At 37.3% G+C, this 8,160-nt stretch overlaps 4 protein-coding genes across 4 annotated transcripts; 2 read left to right on the top strand and 2 right to left on the bottom strand.

The window, feature by feature from the left end:
• Positions 1-2,239: 2,239 nt before the first annotated feature.
• On the bottom strand, positions 2,240-3,367 carry LOC132564852 (D-inositol 3-phosphate glycosyltransferase-like). The gene has a single exon (XM_060229473.1). The coding sequence runs from the start codon at positions 3,365-3,367 to the stop codon at positions 2,240-2,242; it is 1,128 nt and encodes a 375-aa protein (XP_060085456.1).
• Positions 3,368-3,371: 4 nt separating this feature from the next.
• On the bottom strand, positions 3,372-4,373 carry LOC132564850 (protein RfbU-like). Its single transcript, XM_060229472.1, has one exon. It carries the CDS (start codon positions 4,371-4,373, stop codon positions 3,372-3,374), a length of 1,002 nt encoding a protein of 333 aa, XP_060085455.1.
• Positions 4,374-5,352: 979 nt separating this feature from the next.
• Positions 5,353-6,845, top strand: LOC132564849 (GDP-mannose 4,6-dehydratase-like). The gene is made up of 2 exons (XM_060229471.1): positions 5,353-5,359; positions 5,773-6,845. Exons 1-2 carry the CDS (start codon positions 5,353-5,355, stop codon positions 6,843-6,845), a joined length of 1,080 nt encoding a protein of 359 aa, XP_060085454.1.
• Positions 6,846-6,855: 10 nt separating this feature from the next.
• LOC132564848 (uncharacterized) lies at positions 6,856-7,803 on the top strand. The gene has a single exon (XM_060229470.1). The coding sequence runs from the start codon at positions 6,856-6,858 to the stop codon at positions 7,801-7,803; it is 948 nt and encodes a 315-aa protein (XP_060085453.1).
• The last annotated feature ends 357 nt before the right edge of the window (positions 7,804-8,160 follow it).

The raw sequence follows: 8,160 nt of genomic DNA, 5'->3' as shown, positions 1-8,160 counted from the left end.
ATCAATACCACTAATTTGGTTGATTTTGTTCCTGTTTATTTCTGACATCTAGGATACCAATGATTTATCCGCTAATATTACAATTTATCAGGACCATATTTCATAAAATAAGATCGAAATCTTAACATTTATGTTTCCATATTGCTATAGGTATATGGGGTCAATACCATAGCTCGACCCATAAGAACAAAAAATAAGATTGCAACTTCCCCATCATATAAATTTAGCTCTGTTAAGCCTGAAACAGTAAATGTGGTCAGTAAGGCAAAGCCTGCTGCATTCCTACGGATACCAGATGTTATGAGCACCCAAGCAAAACTACCATATAAGGCTAAATACCCGATAAGCCCTAAAAAACCGCCTTCCGCAAATAAATGTAATGGTACATTGTGGGCATGTGCTCGGGTTTCTCGCTGGTAGGGTATATGGTTTTCAATGGCTTGTGAAAATCGTCCTGGGCCTGCTCCCCAAAAACGTTCTTTGCCAAGTGCAACAGACCCTTTCCATAACAAGATGCGGTGGGTTACTGTTGACTGTGGTTCTTCTAGTTGACGTTTAATTAATTCAATACGGTGTTGCACATACCCTGAAGATTGATAAACAACAAAGCCTGTCAGGATAATAAATAACCAGTAACGTAAACGCAATGGTTTAAGTAAAGCATAGATAACAAACCCAACGGCAGTAGCTAACCAAGCTCCTCGCGTTCCACTTAAAATAAGCATCAGACCAGCACTTAGCCAAATTATCCCTTTTTGCCAGACCGAGGTACGAAATAACATCGGCAAAAATAAAGCTAGACTCATTACACCACCTTCGGTCAGTGCTAACCCTAAAAAGGATCCTGTGCGTTCACCGGCGCGATATAAAGCGGGCTGTTTTTTTAAAAAGCTTAACTGTTCAATACCTGTAAAATCAATGACACCGTAAATCATATTCGCAACGATGGCGAGGATTGGAACCCACATGAGTTTTTTTGGTAAAAGCAACGGACAACTTATGGCAAAAAAGAATCCAACTAATCGCCAATCTTTGACAAAATGCCGTAAACTAATCAGTGGTTCTGGAGAAAAAAGTGTCGCTCCCAAACGTGTCAATAAATAGATACCAACACCAGCAAAAATAACTTTAGCAATCTGAATCTGTTCTTCTGATTGGCGATGAAGAAAGAATACCAAAACAGCTGCAATTGCTAAGCATATATTAGCTGGCGCAATACCTAAAAAACAAGCAGAACACAGGAGCATCAAAACATAAATAGCGACTACTTTTGTATCTAACTGCTTTAGGTATTTTTTTCCCAAAATTGACATCGGAAGCTATATGTTTATTTTTAAAGCAGTCGACATACTGGAAGTTGGTATTTTACTTTTATTGTTGTCTTTTTAAAACACAAACTATTTGGTGTGATAAAGCACACAAAAGCCCTAAAGCTCCACCTATAAGGATCCCGACGATAAACAATAATTCTACCTTGGGCCATGATGGATTTTCTGGAATATTGGCGGTGCGAATAATAGCTGTCGCGTTTTCTTGGAGTTCTGCTATTTTGCGTTCTTGATTCGCAATTTTTGTGGCAAGGTTATTAATCTCTAATTCGACGTCGCTCTGTTGTTCTAGTAGTACAGAGACTAAAAATGGATCACGTAATGTATTTGTTTGCGTTTGTTTTTCTAACGCAGCTCTTTTTTGTATTAGTCGCTTACGTCCGGTAACGAGATAGCCCAAATGTGCCTGGTCTATAGCTAATAACGTTGTCGTTCTCTCATTAAGACGTTTAAAAATATAATGGGTATATTCGTTAGCTTTGTCTGTAACTTCTTGTGGTTTTGTACCAACAATTTTTAACGCCAGTAATTTTTTTGTCTTTCTTGGCTCTAGGGCCTCAATTGAAATAGAGGTTTGATCTTTTATTTTTTGTCCATTATTGAGACGTTTTTTTTCTTCAAGAGATAGAACCTCTTCTAACAAAATGGTGGCATATTCTGAAGAAGATTCAATATTTTTATCTTGGTCTCGCCAACCTAGTTTTATGAGTGTTGTTGCAGTATATTTTTTTGTAATGAGTTGTGTTGCAATCAAACTTATTGCAATACTTAGCATCATCACAACTACAAAAAGATACCGATACCGATATAAAAATCCAAAAATATCCAAAATTGTCAGTTCATCATTAGGCTGATTTTTTTGCTTTTGTTGTTCATTATTCATCGTTATCTGACAACCTCTTTTGTCTTATTTAAGTAGGGCTTAGACAAAATTTTGACCAGGCCTCTTCAATATAATGTTTAATTTCTTGTTGAAAACGTTGACGTGAAAACTTCTGGGCATGAGCAGATATAGCTTTTGAATCCCATGATGATGTTCCTTGCGCCTCAAAGTCATTAATTGCTGCTACGAGGCTTTTAACTGTTTGTTCTTTAAAAAATAAACCTGTTTTTCCTGCGATGACTGTTTCACAACACCCACCACGCTCAAAGGCTATTACAGGTGCTCCCGCAGCCTGTGCTTCGACGGGTGTAATCCCAAAATCTTCATCGGCGGCAAACACAAACGCACGGCAACGCTCAAGATATGATTTTGCAACATCATTAGGTAAATAGCCAAGTAGCTCAACATTTGGACCTGCTAACCGGCGAATTTTTTCTACATCAGGACCTGTACCAATAACTTTTAATGGCTTATTTAAGTTTGTAAAGGCCTCGACAATCAAATCGATCCGTTTATACGGTACAAACCTAGACATTGTTACATAGAAATCCTCACGAGGCTCTGCCGCTGAAAATAATTCGACATCAACTGGTGGGTAGATAACCGTTGCTGGCCGACGATAAATTTTTTGGATACGACGAGCAACATAATTTGAATTGGCAATAAGATAATCTACTCGCTGTGCTGCTTGAAAGTCCCAAAGTCGCAGATAGTGCAAAATGCATTTGGCGAAAAAACCACGTATCCCCTTAGTTAATTTAGATTCCTGTAAATAAGGATGGTATAAATCCCAGGCATAACGAATAGGGGTATGAATATAGCTAATATGTAGTTGGTCTGCACGCGTCAAAATACCTTTAGCGGCTGCATGACAAGAAGAGAAAACAATATCATAATTACCAACATCAAACTGTTCCCAAAGAAAAGGCATGATAGGTAGCAGTGTACGATGTCGTTTACGCAAAAAATGGAAGCGATCTAGAGATGATGTTTTGACAGGGCGCTGTGCAAGAAAAGTATTTTTGAGTACTTCTGGTTCATAAAAAAGTGTATATAAGGGTGCCTCTGGGTATAACTGAGTAACAGCATCAACAACTTTTTCAGAACCAGCATAGGTAACAGCCCAATCATGGGCAAAAGCAATCTTAGTATCCATTTTTTTATGAAACCTTTAATCCAAAATGCTCTTGTACAGCATGGGATATTCGACTTGTAACATTATCCCAGTCAAATTTTGCTGCCTGTACCGTTGCTTTTGTTGTGAGCACTTCTCTTAACTTCGAATCATCTATTATTCTATCCATAATAACAGCTAAATTAGTGGCTTCTTTTGGCTCGAAATAGAGCCCAGCCTCACCTACAACCTCTGTTAAAGATGTTGTCTGTGCAGCTAAGACTGGCGTTCCACAGGCTAAAGACTCAAGGGCTGGCAATCCAAAACCTTCATACAGAGACGGCATTAATGTTGCTATAGCACCACGATACCAACCAGCCAAACTTGACTCTGCAATAAAACCTGCAAATTTAATCCTGGAGGTAATCTGTAATGTTTGCAAATGACTCCTAATATCAGGAGTGGCTACACCTGATAAGACAAGGTATGTATTTTGTGAAGCCTTAGATGAAGCAAATGCTTTGAGCATCAGTTCAACATTTTTATGTGGTTTACGATTACCAATATATAAAAAATAGGGCTCATCTAGAGTAACCTTATCACCTTCTGATTCAAACGATGAGTCTACTCCATTGCCTACAACAATAATACGTTCTAACGGTATATCTGCCCAATTAGCAATCTCTTGCTGCGAAAATTGTGAAACAGTAAACGTAATGTTTGCTTTCCGAATAGCTGGCCGTAGCACGTAGCGATAGTATTGCTGTTTAGCAAAGCTTGATTCTGCTGGGACTTTTAAATGAATCAAATCATGAACCGTCATTATAACAGGACAATTTGACCATAGTGGTGGATTAAACCCAGGGCTAAAGTACAATTTTGGTTGAGTTTTATAAAGTTGCCATGATAACCATAGTGGATCTATCGCCTGTAGTGGTTTTGGACCTTCTTCAAGAACCATTATGTTAGAAAGGCGTTTAAGAACCTCTCGCGCGAATCGTCCAATACCATCTTGATGTTTAGCCCAACGGGCATCTGCAAGAATCATCTGTTTAGTGCTTTCTTAGATGTTTTTTTTTGCTACTGTTTTATCATAAGCATTTGCAAAAAATGCCGCGCTTAAAATAGACCAAAATAACATATTTATTGGAAAGACTTGAAAATAGGGTATCCCTAAAGATGCAACACAAAACGAGATACCCCAAGCCCCTAAACGCCATGATAAAACCTGCTGGCTTTTAAGCAGTTGCCATAGTAATGGTGTTACTAATAAACAGAGCAACAAAATCCCTAAAACACCTGCAATCTCGAGTAGATAAAGATAATATACTTCAGAAAACCCCGGAAATTCACCGAAAAGCAACCCCATGATATCTCGATCCATAATATTCTTAACAGATAATATAAGATCTTCTTGATGCGATTTTAGACTAGGATATTTACTAATTGACCAACGATACAATGTATGAGAAACATCTATTTTTGAAGCTAAATAAAAACATCCTATGGATATGATTAAAATGGTAGTAGCTCCTACTAGAATAGATATTTTTTTTAGGCGTCCCCCCTGAATGAACCACTTAGCCGTCCATAAACCACTATAAGTTAATAAGGCGATTAACCCACTAATGCTTTTTGTACAAAGAATCATCACCACACACATAGACACTATTAGGGTCTTAAATCGGATTTGTGTTGTTGACAAAACGGCTATTAAGAATAACATCAAGATACTGTAACCATTGGGATCATCTAGAATGCTACCAAAACGAGCATACCCTGGATACGATAAAGCGGGGATACGGCCAATGGTAAAATAGAGTATTACTTGTACCAACCAGAACCCAAAACAAACCCAAAACGTAGTAATTGCAAAGCGTTGTAACTGCTGTTCCCACTGATTTGGTCTAATTAAAAAAGGTATCAGCAGCATAATGCTTGTATAAAGCCACGGGTAACGATATCCATATAAAACAAGGTCAAATAGTGAATTATCGTAAAAAACCGCAATAGCTAAGTTAAGACCAATGACCAGTTGGCAAAGCAGAACCAAAAACCAGTAACTACGAAAACTGCCATGCAACTCAAAACGCTGTTTAACTAAAAACTTCCACAAGCAATAGATGATTAATAGAGCATATAGGCCGTCTTTGATTATTTTAAAGGCAAAGGGTGTATCAGCATAGTGGTAACTTGTTCTCGTATCACCAAATTGGAAAATATAGCGACAACAAAAATATGCATAGGCTACATGTAAATAAATAAAAAATGGCCAAGCTCGTTTGCTAACTTGTATAAACATAAAACTATTTGTTGAATATTAAGTGTAGTAGATTTGGTATACATAATATATGATATATATTTCATACTCTATGGTGAAGAAGGCATAATATATAGAATACATACACAAGTTACGTAATATTATGTCTATAGTACAATCCTTTAAGCAAGCAAAAATACTATGATAAAAACTGCTCTAATTACAGGCATCACGGGTCAAGACGGTGCCTATCTTGCTGAACTTTTATTAGCCAAAGGCTATATTGTCCATGGTGTTAAGCGAAGATCATCTTCCTTTAACACGGGTCGGATTGATCATCTTTATCAAGACCCTCATATTGATCATCGTAATTTTATTTTGCACTACGGTGATATGACAGATTCAACCAATTTAATTCGAATCATTCAAGAAGTACAACCTGACGAAATTTACAATCTTGCGGCTCAAAGTCATGTTCAGGTTTCTTTTGAGACACCTGAATATACAGCAAACGCCGATGGTTTAGGAACTTTAAGAATTTTAGAAGCGATACGTATTTTAAATTTGGAGCAAAAAACTAAATTTTATCAAGCCTCAACCAGTGAATTGTACGGTAAAGTTCATGAGACCCCCCAATCTGAAACAACCCCCTTTTATCCGCGCTCACCTTACGCTGCGGCAAAATTGTATGCCTACTGGATTACGATTAATTATCGGGAAGCTTACAATATCTTTGCCTGCAATGGCATCTTATTTAATCACGAATCGCCAATCCGTGGAGAAACCTTTGTCACACGAAAAATCACACGGGCGGTTTCTAGAATATCTTTGGGCTTAGAATCGAAACTATATCTTGGTAACCTTGATGCGAAACGGGACTGGGGTCATGCTAAAGACTATGTTCGTGGGATGTGGTTGATGTTGCAAGCAGATAAACCAGATGACTATGTTTTAGCAACAGGTATTACAACAACGGTACGAGACTTTGTTTCTACTTGCTTTGGCAAAGTTGATATTGCTATAGAATGGCATCATCGTGGTACTGATGAAATTGGTATCGATTCTAAAACAGGACAGACATTAATTGAGGTTGATCCACGTTACTTTCGGCCTACCGAAGTAGACTTACTGATTGGTAATGCCAATAAAGCCAAACAAAAACTAGGTTGGACCCCTGACTATGATCTTGCTGGATTAATAGATGACATGATGACAGCAGACCTAATACTAGCTAAAGAAGAACAACAAACAACAAAATAATAGCACTATTATGATCACACCAGATGCAAAAATTTTTATTGCTGGTCATCGCGGTTTAGTTGGTTCTGCATTAGTGCAGGAACTGAAAAATCAAGGTTTTCATAATCTTATTCTTAAAACTAGATCTGAGCTTGACCTTTTAGATACTGTTTTAGTTGCTGATTTTTTTGCAACAGAAAAACCAGACTATGTTTTTTTAGCTGCTGCCAAAGTAGGTGGTATTTTAGCCAATGATACCTATCCAGCTGAATTTATTTATGAAAATCTACAAATTCAAAATAATATTATTCATCACAGTTATCTTAATCAGGTAACACGACTACTCTTTTTAGGCAGCTCTTGTATTTACCCCAAACTCTGCCCGCAACCCATGCGTGAAGACTACTTACTTACGGATACCTTAGAAAAGACAAATGAGGCATACGCTATTGCTAAAATTGCTGGCCTGAAACTTTGTGAGTATTACAAAAAGCAATACGATTTTGATGCTTTGTCAGTAATGCCAACTAATCTCTACGGTCCAAATGACCATTTTGACTTACACACGTCCCATGTTTTGCCTGCAATGATTCGTAAATTTCATGAAGCAAAAATAGTAGGCCATTCTCCTGTGACTCTTTGGGGTACTGGTACACCTATGCGTGAGTTTCTTCATGTTGAGGATTTAGCACGCGCTTGTCTGTTTTTAATGCAACAACCAGTTAACAAGATAATCCATTCTCTTTATAACATTGGTGTCGGTAAAGATATTACAATTAAAGAATTAGCAACGCTCATTCAACGTATTGTTGGCCATACAGGTGAACTGATTTGGGATAGCAGTAAGCCTGATGGTACACCCAAAAAATTACTTGATATTAACCGGATTCAAACGTTAGGTTGGCAGGCCGAAATTAGCTTGAAAGATGGTGTTCAAAAAACTTACGAATGGTATTTACAATCTCTTATTAAATCATAGCTTGGTTATTTAAATAGCATTATTTTCAATTTTTTTAGTCTGTTAAGCCAAAAATAAGAAAAATCTGGTTTTATACCATTATCTTTAAGTGCCTTCATAACCTCTAAGCGAATTCGCCACCGTTGTTTTAAAGATTTTGATCGACTAATGCCATCAAGACGCATCTTCGTTATGATTTCTGGTAAATAGCTGTAAGACATCTTGTGTACATTGGCAAATCGTGTAAACAATTCTAAATCGCCTGCTATTTTATAGTCTATTTTAAAAAAGCCGTATTGTTCAAAATAAAAACGTTTAATAAACATACTCGGATGTGGTGGAAATTGTCCTAGACATAAACAACTAAGATCAAAATTG

The sequence above is a fragment of the Ylistrum balloti genome, unplaced genomic scaffold, assembly GCF_031769215.1.
Source record: "Ylistrum balloti isolate Yb309-2 unplaced genomic scaffold, AGI_CSIRO_Ybal_v1 Utg373008, whole genome shotgun sequence".
NCBI classification, from domain to species: Eukaryota; Metazoa; Mollusca; class Bivalvia; order Pectinida; family Pectinidae; genus Ylistrum; species Ylistrum balloti.
This window is presented reverse-complemented; position numbering and strand designations above follow the sequence as displayed.